The following is a 21,405-nucleotide window of genomic DNA, read 5'->3' as shown; positions in this document are numbered from 1 at the left end:
ACAAAAGTCGTTACAAATTGTAACAGCTTTTATGACGATCGGTTCTAGTCGTTACAAAAATAGTAACATGAAAAAAAATTAAGTTGGAACGGCTTTTGTTACTACTAGGTTGGATGTGATATAAATATTATTGTAACGGCTTTTGCAACACATTTAGGTATGATTTTGTTAAATATTTGGAACTGCGTTTGTAACACTCTTTGTAACTGTTTTGTATCATATTTGTATCTTTTTTTGACATTGCATTTGTAATTCATTCTTTTGCTTATTTTCTAACGATTTTTGGAACGGCCTGGGTTTTAATTTGTCACTATTTTTGGCACATTCTTTGTAATGGCCTGACGATTATACATTGTTTTTATGTGTTACAAAAGCTATTAGAAATGCTATTACAAAATTTATTATTTTTTTAATATATTTTAATATTTATTTTATTTAATTTTTTAAATTTGTTTAATATATTGCAAAATTCATTTTGTTTAATTATTTATTTAATATATTTTAAAATTTATTTTTATAAAATTAAGTAAATAAATTTATATAAAACACACATAATATAACAAAAAATAATAATAATTCAATTTACAAAATACCAAAAAGAATTCTAATCTAAATTATTATCCCCAGCGGTCGTTTGTTCGTCATCGTCATTGGGTGCTGGGGGATCAATTGGAGGCTCTGGCGCTAGATAATCGGGCCAGTTGGGACCGATGCTTCTGATGTAGCGCTAAAGTGCCAACACCCGATCTTCTATGTCGAAGCGCTGCAGCTGTGGTGGTGAAGGTGAGGGAGCAGTCGATTGGGTCGCTTGGGATGGTCCAACAACCGAGTGGTGGGCCTCAGAGCCTAGTCCGAGTACTCGGCCCCTCTTCCAGCCACCCACTGCTTACATCTAGACCTGCAGCTCGTTTGAGGTTACTCATCCTTGAGAGGACAATGGAGTCGCTTCATTGTTGTTCTGTTGCTCTGGCGTTCCTCCATCATTCTCAAGAATATGTCTTGCGAACATGTTAAATAATTAGATTAAAAAATAATATAAAATTAAAAGAATAAATTACGTAAAATTTTCTAATTACTTACCGCGACCTCCTTCCCCCTCGGTCCACTCCACTAGTCATCCTCCTTTTTATAAACCTTCTTGAACACTTCCATCTGAGTGACAGGGTGTCCGAGCTGTCTCCTGTTCAAAAAATCAATTCAAAAAATGATTAGAAATAAAAAAATTAAATGAAATTAATAATATGATTTGAAATACTTACCATCTTTCTCTTGTGCACCTCAACTGATGACGACCTCCTGTGGCAGCTGCTTTCGAGTTTGCTGCTCGGTTGACCTTATTTCTGGCAGACTGTGCCTTAAATTCTGGGCTCGACCAGAACTCCAGGAGCTCGCGCCAGATCTCCTCGGCTAGCCACAACAGTCGGGCCAACTGGTTTCGGGCGTTAGCAAACCGCTTCCGCAAGAACTTCCCTGCCTATGACTTGATGAGTTTGAACATGCTCTTGTGATTGCAGTCCCACGAATACGACATCTGAAAAATTGACAAATAAAAAAATATAATTATTCGATAAAAAATATAAATTTTAATTAAAAATAAATAGTATTATACTTCAACTTTTGGAACCAGAATAGCTGGTACTTTTGTGAGATTTGAGATATGTTGGCCTAAGGATGCGGATAGTGCACTTTGACCGTATTATTGATGGCCGTGTGAAAATCACGATCGGACTTGAAAATAATAATTAAATATTAAAATCAATTCGAAACAAAAAAATATTAAATCAATTCACTAAATTATTATACGTACCTCGCACCCTAAAGAGTAATGAAACGCCTCTGGGCCATTGAGGGAAGTAGTGGCGCTGGTGGTGGTGCATCCCATGGCTTCGTCGGGGCCTGTGTACTGCTGGCCCCCACAGTCGAATCTAACCCCACTGCGAGGGAGTCTGTAGGTATTGGTGGGAGCTCGGGACTCCGTCCGAGGATGGGGATGCTGGAGGTGCATCCGCTGACTCATCCTAGAGAGGGCTGGGAGGCCACGACCCCGACCACAACCTCAATCCGAGGGTGACAGAGCACCGACCATCATTATCTACGATATAAAAATTCATTAATATTTAAAACACATAATTGAATAAATTAATTTTTTTTGTAATTTTTCTAATAATTACAATACCGTCCAAGTTTGGCCTACAAATTGCATTCAAGTTTATATTTTTTCTAAAATGCATAATTTTACTAAACAATTGCAATAAAGTCCAAATTGCACCAAAAATTACAGTAAGGTCCTCTAATTTTCTAAAAATTTTACTTAGGTACATATTTCCCAATAAATTGCATTGGTGTCCTTAATTTTCTAATAACTTCATAAAATTTTTATTTTTCTAAAATTACATTAAAAGTCTTCTAATTTTCTAAAACTTTGATTTAGGAGCATAATTTCTCTAAAAATTGCATTGTAGTCCTTAAATTTTTAAAAAATTTATAAAATTTATATTTTTCTAAAATTACATTAAGGTCCTCTAATTTCCTTAAAATTTTATTTAGGTGCATAATTTCCCTAAAAATTATATTGTAGTCCTTAATTTTATAATAATTTTATTAAAAATCCTATTTTCTAAATTACATTAACGCCCTCTAATTTATATAAAATACATATGTAATAAAATTACACATAAAGTTGAGAAAACTATAGAAGATTATAGAAAGATGTATAAATTTTTAAAAGAAAGTTTCAGAAACCTACAGAAAATAAAAAATTAGAAATTATGAATTTTCTTAAAATTACAGAAAATAAAAAAAATTCTGAAATTATGAAAAACTTATGAATTTTTTTAAAATTACAGAAATTAAAAAGAATTTCAGAAACTTTTCAAAATTTCTAAAAAAATTTTAAAATTATGCAAAATAAAAAAAAATTCAGATATTTTTTCAAAATTCTGTAATTTGAAAATAAAAATAAAAAAAATTCAGAAAATTTCTGATTTATTGTAAATTACAGAAAAATATTTTTTTTAGAAATTATCCAAAATTTTCAAAAAAATTTATAATTACTGAAAATATTCAAGAAAAAATTAATACATTTAAAAACATATTACATACATTTAAAATTTCAAGAATAAAATTTAAAACAATAAAAAACTTACCTGGCCGGAGATGGTGGTGCGGAAGGGAGTGAAAGGGAGAAAAAAAAAGAGAGAGAGAGAGAAAGAGAGAGAGGGGCGGTGGGACAGGGTGGGGTGCGGCACGCGGCGGTGGGTAGAGGAGAAAGAAAACAAAGAAGAGGAAGGAAAAAAAATTGCAAGTGTTGTATATATATATCATTTTGGAACGGCCATGGCCGTTCGAAAAGTCGTTCCAAAGAGTGTTACAAAATTCAAGAAACCGTTATAAAAATCGTTACAAATTATATAGTGTAATATATCCGATTAAAAAGCTGTTACAAAAACATTTACCATGTAATGATAAGACGTCATTTTGGTGAATTCCGTTAAAAAAATCGTTACAAAAACCGTTAACATTTAATTAATTAATTTTATTGAAAATATTACAAAAAAAAAGATACCATTTTCAACGATTTAATGCTATGGAAACGTATAATTATACTAGAATAATATAATTGAAATACAATTAAAAAATAATTTTTTTTATTTGACATTAATAGATGTACACAGTTTGCAATAAATTTGTATATTCATAAATTTAGTATTACATTAATGTAACTATCATCTTACAGTGTTGAACTGTATGGGTTAATCAGGCCGTCAAAATTACGATCAAACCGTCATATATGATTACACTTACCAAAAAAATTCATTTTATCAAGTTGTAGCCTTATTGGGTGTACGATTTCAATATATCATTCCTGGAACGTAATAATACGCATTCAAGATGGTGTATTTCTAAATCAGGCCATGTGATTTAAAATCATAACGTCTAATATGATCGAATGGGCACATACTTATATATATTTACATTTGATATGAATCGAGTGTCTAGATGTAAAGATATCGTATTTTTCAATTTGAATTTATGAGATGACTCCTTTTTTGTAGCTGCTTCTGTAACAGCTGGTATAATTTAAGATTGTAACTGCATTTGTAACGGGCTTCGTAACAGCTGATCAAAATTAAAATCTCCACCTGTTCTTTTATTTTAATTTCAAAAAATTTTAGTTTGTAATGGATTTTGTAACGGCTTTTTTGAAATTGGGCCGTTACAAAATTTCATTTTTCACCTGTTGACCGCCTTATTTTGTAACGGTTTTTAATTGGCTGTTCCAAATAATAATTTTTTTAAAAACTAAAGAAAATTTATAATTTTTTGAATTTTACAACATTGCAATAGAAAAATTTTCATTAAGAAAAATACATGATGTAGCCTTGTATTCATCATTGCCAGTCTCGTAGTCCTCGAAGTTGTCTTAATCATCCTCTTTATCTTCATTATCAGTTTGACCAGCTTTAGTCTGCGAAGTACCTGCAGCCTGCTGGTTTGCAATCGAAAGATTGATCACAATTAAACCAGTGGGATTACACAGATCGTACAACTGATTTTGTACTCTGAACTTTGTGGTTTTGTATTTTCGGCAAGGACACCTAATTTTGTTTCCATCCATTTGTCTACACTGACCTTTTGCCCATTCTATGAAAGTTTTAAGCGTAACATGAAGATATATATCACTATATTCAGATATAAAAATATATATCTAATTGATTTTCTAATTTGACGTCCTACATATTTATAGATATTACGGTACTACGTACACTATTTAGGAGAAAATATATAATTAACATGAAATAAGATTAATAAGTAATGTACTACAATTAATTTAATTAAACACAATAAAGTATTAAATTAGTTTTTGTTACCTGGTCAACTAACTTAAGTGATGATTAACCCTAGTTGACGGTCCAAATTTCGAGTAATAATCTACAAGCTAGTCAAATATATATGTACGAAAATCAGAGTGTTGAGAGTATTTATGGTTAGTATAAGAATTTTTACAACAAATAAAATCAAATAATTAGATATAAGTTTTTTTATAACGACTTTTGTAACGGCTTTTGGAATGCCAAAGGTATCCGTTGAAGTCTAGCCGTTAGAAAATGTAGCTGTTATTTTGTAATGGCCTTCACAAAAAAAAAAACTGTCCACAATGTGACGGTTCTTGTAACATCGTTTCTTTGTATACTTTGAAACGGTTTTTGCCACTGCCGTTGTAACTGCTTGATATCTGAAAAATTATCTGTTACAAAAATAGCACAAAAACCATAGCATAATAGTAATGACCTACAAATTGGAACGGTTTTAGGCGCACACCAATTTTGTAGTGGGTGTCATAACGGTTTTGACTATTACAAAAGAATTTTTTTTATTATCCTCTTAATTACGTCAGTACGTCCAATCCGTTATAAAAATCGTGTGTATTGTGACCGTTCCAAAAAAATCATTACAAATTCCACCTTTTTTATAATGAGGTGGGCCATTACTCCCACCGCCATACCTATACATAATCAATTAAATATATGAAAAAGGAAAAACAAACCCATTTCCAAATTTTCACAAACACATTACAGACACACACTTAATACAAACATTTCGGGCAAACAGAGAGGTAAGATTTTGATTCTGAAATTTTATATTAATTTATATAATAATATTATTTAATTAGTCATTTACTAAATGTAATTTATATTGTCCCATGTACTGTTTAATTAAACTATTTTATGAGTTTGATATTTAAATTAGTGTTGAATTAAATATTTCAGTTGCTTTAAAATGTTATAGTTGGTTAATTAAATTATTAGATTTGCTAGATTTAATCACTAGTTACTTTAGTCAATTCCATTCGACCTATTAACTAAATGCGTAACTATATATATGATGTTTGATTAAATTATATAATAACGAGAAATTGATAGAAAATCAGAAATATTTAGGAAATATATTTGAGAAACATTAGAAAATTCTTATTTGAGAAATATTACAATTATTAAAAAGAAAACGTTGTTATCATAAATGTTATTAAGAACGATATGTATAAAGATACAAGGGGTTTGAATTCTTATGAGTTAGTTGCTAAATTAAATATAAACCTACAAAGTTTAGTTATTTAAAGAAAATGGAATGGAGGTTTGAATCGATATAAATGAAATATTAAAAGATTAGAGAAAACATACGAATATTATTTAATATCTTATTAACATTTATGATATTCTCAATGTATTGATTATATGTATAATACTTTATTACAGGACGTGACGACAAGATAGAAGGTGGATCAGCTCTTTGTGATAATTGAATCATTTTGAGATTTGAGAAAAGTATAGTTAATTGAATTTATAGATTTATATATATATATATATATATATGGATATGTATATATTTGGTTGTATACATGATTGTTTATTGTTGGTTATTTATCTGGACTACCTTCTTATCGGTGGACTTGTCATCACATGCTTATATATGGTTATGGTTTAAGAAAATATGTATATATATATATATATATATGTGTGTGTGGATGTATATGTACATGTGTTGTTTATGTGATCATGAATTGTGTGTGTTATACAAAAATCAGATGAATGATTATGTGATTGTATAATTGATTGTCCAGTGAAATCGAATGATCAAGTTATTGATGAGGAAATAAGTACTAAATGAAATTGAATGATGAAGTTAATGATATTGTTATTGTGAATTGAAATATAAGATGGCTTACCTAACTAGTAGGGGGTGTACTATAGTAGCTTATGATGATATGATTAATAACGAGCTGTGTGTTGTCATTGATTAATGGAGATGATGTGACATATCATGTGAGATATGATTGGTGATGGGATATTATACAAGTTGTGTGCTGTATGGTATCAGTGATGATGGGGTACCATACGAACTTTGTTTTGTGTGATATTGAGGAAAAAAAAAAAAGAAGTACTATGATTGAGATAATGATGATAGCTGGCAAATTCATTGAGTGATGCATTTCAAATTGGTTAAGTAGGGCCCTAAAAACATAAACTAAAATGAAACCATTATGTAGTAGGCTAATACATGATTATGAGCGTATGTTATTTCATATATCTACTGGTATTATTTGAAGAATATTGATTGGTTGATATGATTGTGTTATGTTTGACTTGCGATTATGTATATATATATTTATTGACTATACTTATTGAGTAGGTAGCTCATTTCTTTCCACGTACTTTTCAGAAGATAGGTCACACTGAGTAGCTACATTAAATTTTAAGTCGTGTCGTTATTCTTATTAGGTTGGTCTGAAATGTTCAAAGTCGAGGACCTCGAGATAAGGCATCGAGGGTCTTATAGAGACTTGCATTAAGTACTGCAGCTATGTTTCACCGGCAGGAGACGTAGGTTGTCTGTGTAATTTCAGTGGGCTAATTAGCAAGGTAGTCGACTGACTAAAGTGACTCACAGGAATCGTCATATGGAAGCCTCTTAAAGCTTGGTTAGTATGACGGGAATTTCCGATTTCGATACTACGAGATTAGTCCTCGGGCTTGAGGAATCATTGCAGTCATGTACATACAAAAACTGTATCTTAGATATGGCGAGCAATTACTGTGTCGTGAGGCATGGTCATCATAAGCCTTATCCACTGCAGTCGGAATATGTACCGAGGACGGTAGATTCCAAGAGAGGATTTGTCCCCTCTCAGTATGTAACAGTGAGTTCTCCTATGAGCTCAAAGATTATTTATACTCTAAAAGTCTTTATCCAAAGCAATTGATCGATCATGGATAGATTTCTTAGATCGGATCAGTAAAATAAACACGTCTTGAGTATCACACATAGTTGACTAGTCAAGAATGGGAACCAAGATCCAATTCCATGGCTTTAACTACGGCCGAGAGATAGTTGAAAGTAGGAATGTACTCGTATGGACTCGGAACATGAATGTTCACTCCCCTATTCATCTAATCTCTAGCGCCATGGACTGTTAATAGACGGGCACTCATGGTAACGGGTTATTTTCGATTATGAAATAATCGAAAATAATTAATTAGATTAGATTTAATTAATTTGTTAGTCACACACGTCCCAGTCTAGTTGGGGGTGAACCTAAAGAGTCACACCTTACCACTATAATAGGAAGGAATTAATTTGGAATTAATTCCAAAAAAATTAGATTAATTTAATTGGACAAATTAATTCTTGGAGAGAATAAATAATTGGATCATTTATTTAGACCAATCCATTGGATGGATAACTTGAAATTTAATTAATTGGATTAGTTAGAATTTTAATTTAGCCACTAAAATTAATTGAATTAATTTTCTTGGGCTTGGTCCGATTTATAAATTGAACAAGAGATAATAAAAGGTCTGAATCCTTTAATTGGATTAAAGGATGTTTTAATGTTAGTCTTGTAATTAAATTAGGTTTAATTAAGGTCCATTAGATGTGAACTTGATTTAATTTTAATTATCAAATTCAATCTATTAAAATACAAGCCCAAAATCTTGTTTAACTTAACGAGGAGTCAAAACTCCTCTTAGGGTATGTGTGCCCGAATTTGTGCCCTATGGTACACCACAATCGGCCACAAGGTAGCTTAATTGGCTAGGGTTGGTTTTAGAAGTCTTGCTAGGTCAAGACTTCTTGGTATCTTGTGACTAAGTCACATATATAACTCTAAAATCTACCCTAGCCGACCAGCAATTGCTGCCCACACATGCCACACGAATTTTTTTCTTCTTTTTCCTCTCCAAACTCTTTCAAAATCTTAAAGCTCGAAAGAGAGACAAAGAGTCAAACGTTAATCAACAACGTTGTTGTTCTTTGCACTTCTGTTGAGGTTTTGTAGCACGAAATCTCCACATCCTTTAGTGGTGGTGTGTCATTCTTTGGAAGATCTCCAAATCGAGATCGTGAACGAATTCGGAGAAAGGACGCAAGAAGTCTTACAATAAGAACGCCAAGGGTAAAACTACTATTTACATTTTTTGCCTCCTTTTATTTTTCTTGTTTGTTCTATGACCCATTTTTTTTAGAGTACCTCGAACGACCAAAAAAAGATCAAAAGTGTACCCTTGATCAGGATTTATTGTATGTTGAATCGTATTTTTTCGAGTTTTCACACTTTCACCATTATTGCCGAACCAATCCCCTAACTTCAATATTTACCTATAAAAATATATTTGTACACGTCAGGTCATGCTTCTTAGTTAATTAAAATGTCTCAAAATTTGAAAGCTGCTGTAGATAGATTTCTGTCCACCGGTTTGAGGAATTAATTAAAAATACAAAAAGTCAGCCAAAATAATTGAATGAATAGTACTATTCCTCAATTTAAATTAAAAAATCATAGTAAGATATACCTTCGATATAAGCATTTTTCTGTTTTTCTCAAATCAATCCCTCTATAACTTTTTATAAATAACATCCATATATTTTGAAATTAGACTTAATAATATTATTTTTTTATTTTTAATAAAATTATTGATACATCCTCTAAAAAGACGTCAATACAATGTACTACGGGAGTATTTATTTAAATTTTCGCCACTGAGTAAGGGCCCAACTTCTAATTACAACTACATTTTAAAGAAATATATTCATAATTTTTTAAAAGGGTATGAAATATTTATTTAATTAGCTCTAATATTAAAGGAGGTCAGTGTAATTTAGCCATATAACTTTTATTAATTTCAAATATGCATATTTATATTTATTTAGAGTTAATTATATTGGCATCCTCTAAGATTAGGTCCATTCATCAAAACGTTGTTTGTTCTTTATAAAATTACAAGTACACCCGTTATTCAAAAGTAAAATTTATAACTACACCCTTTGAGGTAAATTACATCAACACTCCATCAGGATTTACTTTGACTTTTTAAAGGAGATGGGTATTTGTGTAATTAAATCAAACTTGAGGGGTATTTACGTAATTTTACCCGTATATTTATACATAACATAGAAGTTGCACAAATTTCAAAACATATTATTTCATCTGTATCACTGTGTGTATACAGTATACCCATATCCTGCATCAACAGCATTGAATTGAGTTGTCAGCTTTTAGAATAAATGCGTACGTACCATGGGGAAGTTGGCTTTATAAAATGGACAGTGCAGAGAGGGAAATGTGCAATCCTTTTCTCTTTGTGCCGAAATATGTAAGTTTGCTAGCTTATATGATATTTCTTTGTCTTTTTTCTTCTTATTGTTCCTAAATTTTTTGAAATTATTTTGTAAACATTAATTGTACAGCTGCTGGGATTACCATGGCCTCCCCATTATCTTTCGATCGTGATCTTAGTCAGGTATATAGAATAAATATATATATATATATATGAATGTATGTATGTGTAATTTACCATGAGAATTTTGTGCGTAATTAGCATACTGCACCCTCCCAATCCATCTAACTTGCATTATGCACCTTAAAATTGTTTCTTGAACTTTTCGTTCTTGAAATCCGTAAAAAACTTAGCATTTTGTATCCTGAAGCCAATTCCCGCAAAAATTCCATGGGAAAATCTAAGGACCCTGACTTTGCAAGGGCTTTGTCACCTCATTTGTTTCTCTCTATGGTAAAAACACAAGTGATATTATTCTTTGGCATTCTTCGTAAGAGGTCTCATTTGACATGTACGAGAACCATTAAAACAACAATCATTGTTCAGAAATCGAAGTTGGTAGTTTCTTGAAAATCAGAAATGCATAGAGATTGCAAGAGCAGTACGAGGAGTGTAGGGTGGAAACACCTTGTGGTATTTTCTTTACACAAAGTAGACTTAGCCAACTATTACAATGATTTGGATTATGAAACTTGTTAATAATTAAAGACCAAGTATATAACCAGAAATATTAAACAAAAATTAACAGAATGAAAGAATATGAATATGAGAATAATAAGAGGCTTAGATAAACCAGATCCAAAGCCAAAAAGCTCAGAAGAAGATCACAGAGACTAAGTCACCACATATAGCCAAACCCACGGCTACACCACCAAAACCACACCACAGATCACAGAGATTTTAAACAACCACGGTCACAAAGACCCACTGTAGTATTCACTCAAAACCTTTTTTTGAAAAAGAAATTGAAAAGGGAAAAAAGCACTTGTTCAACATGAGTCTCCACGAATTTTCCCGTGGGATTTGCTGGAATTTGCTTTATAGGCTGCAAGATGTAAAGCTTTTATGTATTTAAGGGGTGTAAAGTACTTAAAGTATAATTTTAGGGTGCACAATGACAATGGGATGTATTTGCGGGTTCAGTATGACAATTGTCTGAATCTCTAATCTTAAAGCTGGGGAAATGATATTTTGTTTAGGGGTAAATGAAATTTATCCTCCTATGGTAAGAAAAATGAGGACTTCATCTGTTTGTGAAAAATAAAGTAGTAATTTATCTCTCTATTTATTGAAAATAGAGCAAAATACCCCCCTAACGCGTTTAGTGAATGACACGTATCTTTTTTATTTTCTGATTTAGAATTTAAAATAATATTTATGTCCTTATATAATAGCCATTGGATTTTGATCAATCTAAAGTCTAAATATAACTAATAAATCAACTATGTAGATTTTATCTGGGTGGAGAAGGCGGATGCCACCTAGATCAAGGGCCTAGTTGCACACCACATTAGAGTGTGGGCTACACGTGTTCAGGCTCTTTGGGGCGAATGACTTATTGGGCCTTGACTATGGCCAGGGCGTCACAGGCTGCCATCCTTCTTCCTGGGCTTTGTCGGTTGCTTGGGCTGCCTCAAGCTCCCACATCAATCTACAGTATGATAATTCTATTGGATAAAGATTATATTTAGATGTACATGAGGCTCATGTAGTGCACTGCTAGGCCTAGGGGAATAGTTTGCTCTATTTCTAATAACATAAGGAGATAAATTGCTACTTTATTGTTTATAGGGGTAAATTGCATTTTTTTTCCATTTTTTTAGCTATAAATTTTGCAATTTTCTTAAGTTTTTAATTTCTTCAATATATTGTACTTTTTTAATTTTTTGTTCTCCCTCTTCTCCACCCCCCCTCTCAACGTTTAGGTACTTTTTGAAGAAAATCAAGGGCTGCGAAAGGTTATTCTTAACAGACCACAACAATTGAATTCCCTTACTCTTGAAATGGTGAGACCGTTCTTTATCTTTTGATTTTCCAACTTTTCTTGCTTTATAATAGAAAAATATTTAGTTATTTTTTCAAGTTAATCATGAAACATGCATAGTTAAAATTTATTTAGGGGGATGCCGATGTAATTTAGTTAGGGGTGTACTTTAAAATTTTGCTCTGATAGGGGGTATTTTTATAATTATGATTACAATTTTAGAAAGTGTATTTGTAATTTTTTGAAAATTAAGGAGTGTTTGTATAATTAGACTTAATATCAAGAAGTGGCGATGTAATTTACTATATTTTTCAATATATACACAAGGTGGAGATAAATATAATGCAAATAAGTGCAGAATTCAAACTTTATAACACCTTAAGATTTCTTTAGTTCATATGTATATAGTTGTGTTTCACCTACTTAATTAAGGTACATATTGTTTTTGAGCTTGAAGTTTTCAGCTCATACCAATATATATTAGGGAAAACAAATTAGTTATTTCTTTTTACTCACTCCTTTTCTAAAATTACAATTTTCAATAGAGGACTACGATTAACCCCTAAATACAAGAAATTCCAAAGAATTTTAACTAAAAATTCTAAGTAAATAAGGAACGAAAAGATTCAGAGGATCGGGTATTAAAGCCAACTAATATCATTGGTCATCAAACCTATGAACTCATTTACTAGAAAGACAGGATCATGTAATAACTATTAATTTTCACATATATTATAAAAATCTTCTCGTCAAAACCCCCTCTATAGGTGTCTAAAACTCAGAAAACCTAATTAGGAAACTTTAACTTATACTGGAACATGATATAGGGGGAAGGGGGAAGTCCATCGCGAGGTGTATGAAACTAAGAAAACCTAACTAGTAAACTCTAATTTATACTGGATCGTGAGGAGGGGAGGGGGAGGAGGGCGCGGGCGGATCCATTAGTGCAGAATATCCTTGTGACAGACTTTCCGACAATAAAAAGTTCATCCTTAAAACTCCTAATAGACGGGCCATGGAAAAGTCGTAGCAAATATAGTGATGGGCATAAAAATCATGAAAAAAGTCATCAAGTTTGCTAAAGTTGATTGATTTGGCAACAATAGAGCAATTCGAGAGGATTTGCGATAATGGTTGGAACCTAAATTGCAACTTATAGGGAAAATGTATTAAGCAAGTGGGGAAACACCAAAATGCTATTTAAAAAACAAGAATATGCCCAAACACTTCAAGAATCTGCGTGTTTTTCAATGGATTGGATCTCATCCAACCCGTCTGACCCAACGCCCCTCCTTGTCGATCATGGATCTAGGACTCATCTGACCTCTACATTATTGACACATGACTCGTACAGAATCTAACACATAAGTATCCATAAATACATGGATAGTCCATTGTATAGGTTTTCATCTATTACTACCAGATCACACTCAACAAAATCATATTGACCCTTATAACCTCGAAACCTAAACAGACTTAAATTTTGGGGGTTTTAGTTAAGGGCCACTTCAGTTCGCGTAACGTTTATATGCAGGTCAACCACTACTACTCTAGTTCGAGATACTCACCTAGATCCGTACGCCTGATCATTGTCAAAGCAAATCCAAGTCATCTCCAGATCATCTCTAGGTCGCTGAGGACCTCGACCTGGATTAGTTAGTGTCGTCTGTGTAAAATGGTCTGAACACTATGGATCAAGACAAGGAGGTTCTAGGGATAATAGAAGATCAGTATCATTTGAGAGAACGCCATAAATAGGAGGAGAAGACAACTAGATGATAAATTTCTCAAGGAGGGAATTACAGCATATGATATCAGTTGCAAGAAGATATGTTTTTTAGGATTACAAAGACTCAACACGGGTATGGTGGCACAAAATTCGACATTTAGAAGGTCCTTGTTCTAGGAATAAGTAGGCCTGTTGAATAGGGATAAAGGTAAAGCAATATTTATTGAAGAGGTAGGAAACCAAGTTAACCCTAATCAATGAGGACAGGGTGCTAGGTCTGGGGTCCACCAGCATCATAAGCGGGATCCGATAGTGTGTACCATAGGCCCTCGACATCTGTGATATCTAAGGAAGAAACCGACAATATTGCTAGGAGAGTGGCGAAGTTAAGGCTAGAGATAAAGGAATTGAAGAGGAAGGGAATAGCCACTCTGCAAAAGATCTCATCGTTTCTGGTAGAGATCACTAGCGAAACCATGAAACAAAATTTCAAGTTCCCGTATTTGCCTAAATACGATGGGAACAAGGACTCGCAAGAGTATAAATTCCTATGCTTAATTGACTAAGAAATTCAATTTTCATTTTTATAAGAAAGAAGAAATCCAAAAGCTCTATAACATATCTCTCACAATCAAGCAAGGAGAGAATGGAACAATGAGAAATTTCATGAGTCATTTTAACAATGAAGTTTTGGAGGTTCAGGACTTGCGCATCAACATAATTGTTAATATCCTAATACATTGCTTGAAAAAAGGACCTTTTTCATCAGCATTAGCAAAGGACCCACCAAATGATGTCCAACACCACATGCTTGTGGCATAAAGATATACAGACAATGAGAAGATGAACATAATAAAAGACACGGAATTCGAAAGGTTTGTTAAAGGCCATAATTTAGAGATCAAGATTGCTGAGAGAGGCACAGAAGATCAAAGTCTGAAAGAGATCAAGAGACCCTTATGCAAAGTATCAAGACTACACCCCATTGGCCACCATGGGAGCAAGAGCATGGATGCTAGTTGAGAATGCAAATGTCCTGAGATGGCTAGAAAAAACAAGAGATACTCTATCTAAAGACAGATCGAGTAAGTATTACCATTTACATAAAGATAGAAGGCACGATATTGAGTATTATAGGAACTTAAAAGACGAAATACAAAATTTGAGTAGGGAAGGATATTTAAAAGATTATGTAGAAAAATGCCATAGTGAATTGAAAAAAAGAAGCAAGAGAAAAAGGGGATGGTGTGGATGAGAAATAAATCTCAAAGTAGAGGGTGTTTTGCTAGAAGGATAAAGGGAATGATCCTATAAATAAGGATAAAAGAAAAGACAATTCTCCAAATAATGCGCCAAAAAAATGGTCACACGTACGAAAGCGGGAAGCCCTACATCAGATGACTCGGATAGGGTCAGGAAGAGATATGACCGAAGTTGCTTAAAAAATGAAGGTGAAGGAAGTTGGATGATGAATATAGGTTATTGATGCAGATATAGCTAATTTGATATTTTACAAAATACTAGTAGACAATAGAAGTTTCATAAACATCATCTTTATGGATATGATAAGGAGGATGAACTTAGGGGTCACACATATTAGCCTTACTCACACCTACTAGAAGGATTTGGAGGATCTGAAATTAACCTAGTAGGCACAATTGATCGGCTTGTGTCTTCGAGGAAAGAGCCACCTATGAAAACGATGATGGTGAAATTCTTAGTGGTAGAGGAGCCATATAATGTCATTTTGGAGCATCCAAGATTGAATGCATTTCGGATAGTGGTTTCCACTTTCCATTTAGAAATAAATTTTCCTATGAAGGGAGGAATTGGAGAGGTAGTTTGCAACTAGAAGAAGGAGCAAGAATGTTATAATGTTTTGCAAAAAAAGTGAGGGATCGTGTTGAGGATTGAGGTGTATTATTTCAATAAGAGAGATTCTAGAGATTGAATAACAAGGGTGCAATAAAAAGAAGAAAGACGAGGTACGAATTGAGCGCGCGAGAAGTACAGGGTGATCGAGTTGATACTGGAAAATAGTGACAAAACAACCAAGGTCGGGTGGCAGATGAGCTCGAAAATGGAGGTGTTAATGAAATTTTTTTAAGGAAAATGTAGATGTTTTTGCATGGAGCCTTGAAGATTTTCAAGGGATATATCTGGAGGTAATAGTCCACAAACATAATCTAGATCCGGAGTTTAGACCAATAAAACAGAGAATAAAGTTTTGTTGCTGACAGGAATAAGATAATTGAAGAGGAGAATAAACTTCCGAGGGCAGGGTATGTAGTCAAGGTGCAATTCAGGATGGTCATTGAATGTGGTAACTTCGCCCAAGTCTATGAAAAAATGGAGAATATGTATATATTTCACTAATTTGAAAAAGGCATTCCCTAAAGACCTTTGCCTGCCAAAAGGCCAAATATGCTCTAAAGGAGCTAGAATGTATTTATACTTCTCTCGCCAATTGCCAAGGTTCAAAGGAACTACGGAAACAAATATACAATGGGTGCGAGCGGTTAAGTAACAAAATCTCTCTCACCAGTTTTCTTGAAAGAAGTTAGAGTATAAAGAGACCAAATATTTTCGAAACTAGGCTCTAGATCTAAGAATTTATTACAATGATGAAAATAATGATTGGGGAATCCTATTAGGGGATAACTAGGTACCACAGTGATCAAGTCCATTAATAATTAATCCAATAGAATCCGAAATAGAAAACTTGAGGGCTCCTTCAAGCATAGAAATGTAAAAGGCCCAAAAACTATCGAATGTGTATGAAGTTTCTCATGAGGTTAGGGGGAAGATAACTTCATACTCAAGAAGGATATGAAACTTAGACTCACATTTGATGTTGGCCGTCTAAGGAGGAGGGGATAAAAACACAAGGGCTTTCAACATGAACGTTATGTTCATCTAAGAGAACCTCAGAGTTTGTTGTAAGAAGATGAAAAGGAGTCCTGATCTCTAAAGGCTAGCATCTACCTCATCATTTAGACTACAGGTCATGGAGAAGTAGCTGAAGAACCTAAAGATTCTTTACAGAAACTAGAGGTTGTGGTCGAATTTGAACTCAATCCATACATACAAGAAATCTTGGTTTTTTAATCCTATAGAAGTGAGCTCCAAGCCGGTGTATCCTGAATGATCCACCAAATACAAGTCGGTGCATCTTAAATGATCCATCAAATGGTGTTTAAAACCTGTCGAAATGAGCTCCAAGTCAAAATAGAAGAAACAAATACCATAATTTTGTTACTTTAAATCACATTTTAATTATTTTCTTTAAAGGAAATCTATTGAATACTCAAAAGAACACCAATAGTATCAAGTCATTAACACTCACATGCCCATTTGGCCAAAGGATGCACAGAAATTGAAATATGATCTATTACAAGGTAATCAAGTAAAACATAATCAAGTAAAACATCTACTATCATCAGTTTGGCGGATATACCTGAACAAACTGGACAGTGATAGCTGAGTTTGGTGACTGCCTTCAAAGAGTAATTTACTTCTATTACCCCAAATTCCCAAAATGAGAGATAAGGCCATGCAGTACTGATCAAACGTGCATTTCTCCGCCATTTCTTGTAGCCAGATTTCCGCCGAAACTTCCCAAAAAGAGGTAATAGCCCAAGGGACTTCCACCAATACCAAAGATTGTCGGGCAAAATGACAAAGGTAGAAAAGATGCTCTTCATTTTCCTCTGAATTGTCACAAATTTGACACTTAACCTCAATCTTAGAATGAAGTTGGCACAAATTTATCTAAAGCGGTAATGTTCCATGACACAACCTCCAACCAAGCTGTTTAATTTTTCTCGAGAGTTTGACATTCCACAGAAAGTGCTTTCCTGGATTTCGTTGAAGTCCAGAGGCTTTAGCCAATACTCCATTTTGTCTTAGATGCTCTCTTCTAACCACCAAATAAGCATTTTTGACAATGAAAATACCAATAGTCGTATAGGGCCAGATAATATGATCAAAATGTGAACTATACTCCCGTGTGATTGAGGTAATGCATTGTAACTTTGATAAATCCCAACCTTTCCCATCTGGTTTAAGAAAACTACTTACTGTAAACTCTTCACAATCATGGGGTTTGAGGGAGATTGGATGGAAATGAAAAGGTCTAGGAAGCCACCCATCCGTCCAAGCTCAAATTGTCGTGTCATCACCAATTTGCCATCTACAGCCTACATCAATTATAAATTGAGCCTCCATGATGTTGTGCCACGTCACCGAAGGGTTATAGCCAACTGAAGCCTCACCAAAAGAAGTCCTGAAAATAATATGCTTGAAGGACTCTTACAAACAGGCACTCCGAATTCATTATAATCTTCATGATTGTTTTGCTAGTAATGCCAAGTTGAAACCCAAAGATCACGAAATTCCAAATCACCACTTTGCTTCCTTATGCATAAACGTGCCCACGCCACCTAGTGAATACGTCAGTGTTTTGGGACACTCCACAAAAATTTAGCAAATATAGTCTGGATCTCACTTAAGTGGGTGTGCGAAGTAGAAAACATTTCATGATATACGTCGGCATTGTTTGGAGGACTGCTTTAAGAAGGATCTCTTTCCCTGCACTGGACAGAAATTTCTCGTTCCATCCCACGATGAAATTTTTTTTTATTTAGCCCTTCCCACAACAGTCGGGAACCCCAAATATTTCTGCAACTTGGTCACCACGACTACATTAATAATACCCACGAGGAAGAGTTGTTGATCAGTAAGCACATTAGACTAAATACAATCCACGATTTTTCGTAATTCCCCATTTGTCCCAAAACCATTTCTTATATGCTAAGAATAGTCCCAATCCCCAAGATGGCCTCTTCAGTTGCTTTACAAAACATTAGGGAATCATCAGCAAAAAGGAGGTGAGAAATCCATCGAGCTCGCCTTGCCACTACAATCCCTTCGATAACACCTCTAATCTCGACATCCTGCAACAGTAACTAAACATCCGAATAGATAATGAACAAATACGGTGAAATGGGATCACCATGTCGAATACCCTATCGTGCTTGTAAGTATCCAAATTACTGACCATTTAACACAAAGGAAAAACTAACAGATGTAAGGACATATCATAATCAACTTCGTCAGTAAAGCCCAGTCTATGTAAAGCAAATTCGACTAAAGACCATTCAAAGAGGTCGTACACCTTACTCATATCCAACTTTAAAGCAAAAAATCGTTTATTCCCTCTCCGTTGGTACTTTAGAAAATGATTACACTCAGAGGTCAAGAGCACATTATCCGAAATAAGGCGTCACTAACAAAAGCCGATAGTGAAGTAGAGATAACATAATCCACCACTTTAGTCTATTAGCAAGAACTTTTGACACTATTTTGTAGAATTCATTACATAAACTAATAGGTCGAAATGAGAAACATACTCCGAACATTGAATATTCAAAATTAACACTATGTGAGTATGATTTAGTTCGGGGGGCATCACATGAGAATTAAGGATATATAAGACATATTTAATAATATTCTTAAACTATATTCCAGTACTGTTGAAAGAAGAACGGAGGAAAACCATCTGGACCCGGGGATGAGTGGAGTCATAGAGAAGATAACAGCTCGAATCTCCTCAATCTCAAAAGATCAGGAGAACTCTTGTTTCTGCTCTAACAATATCTAAGGCTGCACATTTGCTACCATAGCATGTAAATCTATAAAGATAGCCCTGGATATTGAAATAGATTGTAAAAATAAGAAGGGATCAATTCTTGAATATGTTCATTGTTTGAGCACCAAGAACCAGTACCATTCAAAATCGAAGAATTCAATTGACCTTTGCTTGTGAAGAAATTGAAATGACAAGCGGATCGGTCTGGGAATGCGCTAGTGGAAGTGAGGGACGAAAATAATAAAGTACCGTAAAAAATAAATATAAGTCGTTCGAAGCAAAGGGTGTACTCTTAGTGTTCTCGGGCGTTCGATGTAGTATGAAAAGGAGAATACAAAAATTCATACGCGACTATGGTTATAAAATCGAGATGAGAGGTATAAATAAAAAAACGAGAGTATCTCTTGAATGATTTAACTTTTCAATCGACCAATAGCATTGAATTGTTCACCCAAAATTCCAACGCAATGATCCACACTACACCGGAGTGAACGAAGTCTTGATCCCTTTGTTAGAAGGGATCAAAGCCAAACTCTCACCAAGTGGGGGTGGGGGGTGGGGGGGGGGGGCAGAAAGTGAGGGGAAGGGAGAGATTTTTTTGTGTGGGTTATGTATTGCATAATTATTTTTTTAAATAATTTTACACAATGCATATATATTCCTTGTATACATGAGTAGGAATGTGTTTAGATACATTCCACTCACCTATAAGATAACACGGTATGATCCAATTATGCCATATAAAAAGGTGTCTAATTATGGCCAAGTATATACTTTCCAAAAGTAAAATTTCTTGGTCAACTCTCTTTCCATCAATTTGCTAGTGACCCGAATTTATATAAAATAAATTCAAGGTCCAATCAATTTTAACTATATCTAATTAAAAAAAATTCAACTAATTAAGCCTAACAGTTACTTAGTCCAATTAAATACACAAGTCCAAAATATCTCTTATTAATTAATAAATTAAATTCATTAATTAATAAAGAAAAGTCCAATTAAATTAATTCAACTAATTTAATCTTGAGTTATCCATCCAATGGGCCCCCATGTGTGGGTACCAATTGTTTTCACCTTATGGAATCAATTCCAAATTAATTCCTTGTTCTTTCTCGATGATTTGTATATGACTTTTTATATTCACCTTTCAGCTAGACTGGGGCTAGTATCCAACACTTTTGATTAATTAAATCTAATTTAATTAATCATTCTTAATCAACCCTTGATCAAGAAAGCCCGCTACCATGGGTGGTCGTCTAGCAATGATGCATGGCACTAGAGACTAGGTGAATGTCTGTGTGAACATTTAGGCTTTCGAGTCCATACCGGCCTTAGTCTAGGGCATGGGATTTGGTATCAGTTTTCATCCTAGACTAGGCGGCTATGCTTTAATACTTGAGACAATGTCACGCTTAATTGTTACAAATAGGAAGCACTTTTTCCTATTCGATCAATCACTGTGGCCACAGGTTCATAAGGCGTGAACGCGTCTCCAAGTGTGTAGAATACCTCTGCCATATACTGTCAGGGGATGGATCCTCTTTTCTGGAACTCATAGTCCACGTTACATACTCTTACTACAGTAGACAAGGCTTGTGATGATAATATCTGCAACATAATCACCTCTCGTGCAGATTCAAGATATAGCATCATACCTATGTGACTGTCATGATTTCTCAAGTTTGAGGACTACTCCCGTACTATCGGAGTTGGGACTCAAGTCATACTGACCTAGCCTCCAAGGCTTTCACATTACGATCACCACGAGTTAGTTCATTCAATTGACCATCTTGTCAACTAACGTACTGAAATTGCATAGACGTCTGATGTTTGTCGTCAATGAAACACGACACTCATCCAATGAATGTATTTTGCAAGTCTCAATATGGATCTCGATACTTAGTCTCGAGGTTTTGACTTGGAC

The 21,405-nt window shown here is 34.0% G+C and overlaps 1 protein-coding gene and 1 long non-coding RNA gene across 3 annotated transcripts in view; one reads left to right on the top strand and one right to left on the bottom strand.

The window, feature by feature from the left end:
- Positions 1-541: 541 nt before the first annotated feature.
- Positions 542-3,265, bottom strand: LOC110012748 (uncharacterized). Of its 2 annotated transcripts, XR_016067943.1 has the most exons (6): positions 3,147-3,265; positions 1,808-2,092; positions 1,640-1,728; positions 1,260-1,531; positions 1,081-1,180; positions 542-998 (listed from the first exon to the last, which is right to left on the bottom strand). It is a non-coding gene; the product is annotated as an uncharacterized LOC110012748 (long non-coding RNA). The 2 variants fall into 2 exon arrangements; XR_002287970.2 differs by lacking the exon at positions 1,640-1,728.
- Positions 3,266-8,808: 5,543 nt separating this feature from the next.
- The window catches only part of LOC105172216 (putative 3-hydroxyisobutyryl-CoA hydrolase 3), a 38,084-nt gene continuing 25,487 nt past the window's right edge, over positions 8,809-21,405 (top strand). Inside the window, exons 1-5 of the mRNA XM_088886079.1 lie at positions 8,809-8,956; positions 10,011-10,154; positions 10,249-10,301; positions 12,044-12,124; positions 17,429-17,515. Of these exons, the coding sequence (XP_088742205.1) occupies positions 10,263-10,301; positions 12,044-12,124; positions 17,429-17,515 (207 nt within the window). The 5' untranslated portion in view covers positions 8,809-8,956; positions 10,011-10,154; positions 10,249-10,262. The remainder of the gene's footprint in view (positions 8,957-10,010; positions 10,155-10,248; positions 10,302-12,043; positions 12,125-17,428; positions 17,516-21,405) is intronic.

The sequence above is a fragment of the Sesamum indicum genome, linkage group LG10 (assembly GCF_026168435.1).
Source record: "Sesamum indicum cultivar Baizhima isolate 11 linkage group LG10, ASM2616843v1, whole genome shotgun sequence".
Taxonomy (NCBI): Eukaryota; Viridiplantae; Streptophyta; class Magnoliopsida; order Lamiales; family Pedaliaceae; genus Sesamum; species Sesamum indicum.
The sequence above is the reverse complement of the archived record's forward strand: the minus strand, read 5'-3'. Positions and strand labels throughout refer to the sequence as shown.